Genomic DNA, 634 nt, shown 5'->3' with positions numbered 1-634 from the left:
ACTAATGGCTAAAACTGAAGTGGTATAATATTTCTTCCAACTGTCTTTCCATCTCACAGAAGGTTAGGAGCACCTAATCAGTGTCAATCCTTAAACCCTAACACTAAAGTTATAAAGCTGATATCTTAAGAATATAGACAATATTTTTACTTAATCAGATGTGTAAATTCTCTATGAATGGTAAGTAATTCACAGTTGATGTTCTCCTTGCACCTGTAACACATGATGAGGAGCTCTCTGAGCTAAGCACTGCATCATCCATTCCAAGGGAGGTGACAGGACACGAGCAGCCAAGGTATCCTTGTCTTCTCCCATGTTTACATCAGCTTCTCCCTCTGGCCACAAACCCTACAAAAGAAATGATTGTCATTTCAAACTGTTTTTTCATTTACATTCTAGGAGAACAGAGTAATAGCCAGAATATATAACAGAAACAATTATATTAGAAAAACAAGTGCTATCTGCTCTAGAAAACAAAAACCCAGTGCATTGAACACTGTCTTTCACTGATATTGCACTTACCAATGAGTCAGCAACTTGGAAAAGCAGTGAAGGCATCAAACCAGTGTGAAATGCATTGGGTTTTATTTTCTAGAAAAGACAGTATTTGTTTTTCTAACTGAATTCTTAACTA

General features: G+C 36.4%; 1 protein-coding gene across 1 annotated transcript in view; it reads right to left on the bottom strand.

The window, feature by feature from the left end:
* LOC119591963 (VPS35 endosomal protein sorting factor-like) overlaps positions 1-634 on the bottom strand; it is a gene marked incomplete at its 5' end in the record, with an annotated part of 25,901 nt that overhangs the window by 21,144 nt on the left and 4,123 nt on the right. Inside the window, 1 exon segment of the mRNA XM_037940717.1 lies at positions 214-348. Coding sequence (XP_037796645.1) covers positions 214-348 — 135 coding nt within the window.

This window comes from Penaeus monodon, chromosome 29 (assembly GCF_015228065.2).
Source record: "Penaeus monodon isolate SGIC_2016 chromosome 29, NSTDA_Pmon_1, whole genome shotgun sequence".
Lineage (NCBI taxonomy): Eukaryota > Metazoa > Arthropoda > Malacostraca > Decapoda > Penaeidae > Penaeus > Penaeus monodon.
This window is presented reverse-complemented; position numbering and strand designations above follow the sequence as displayed.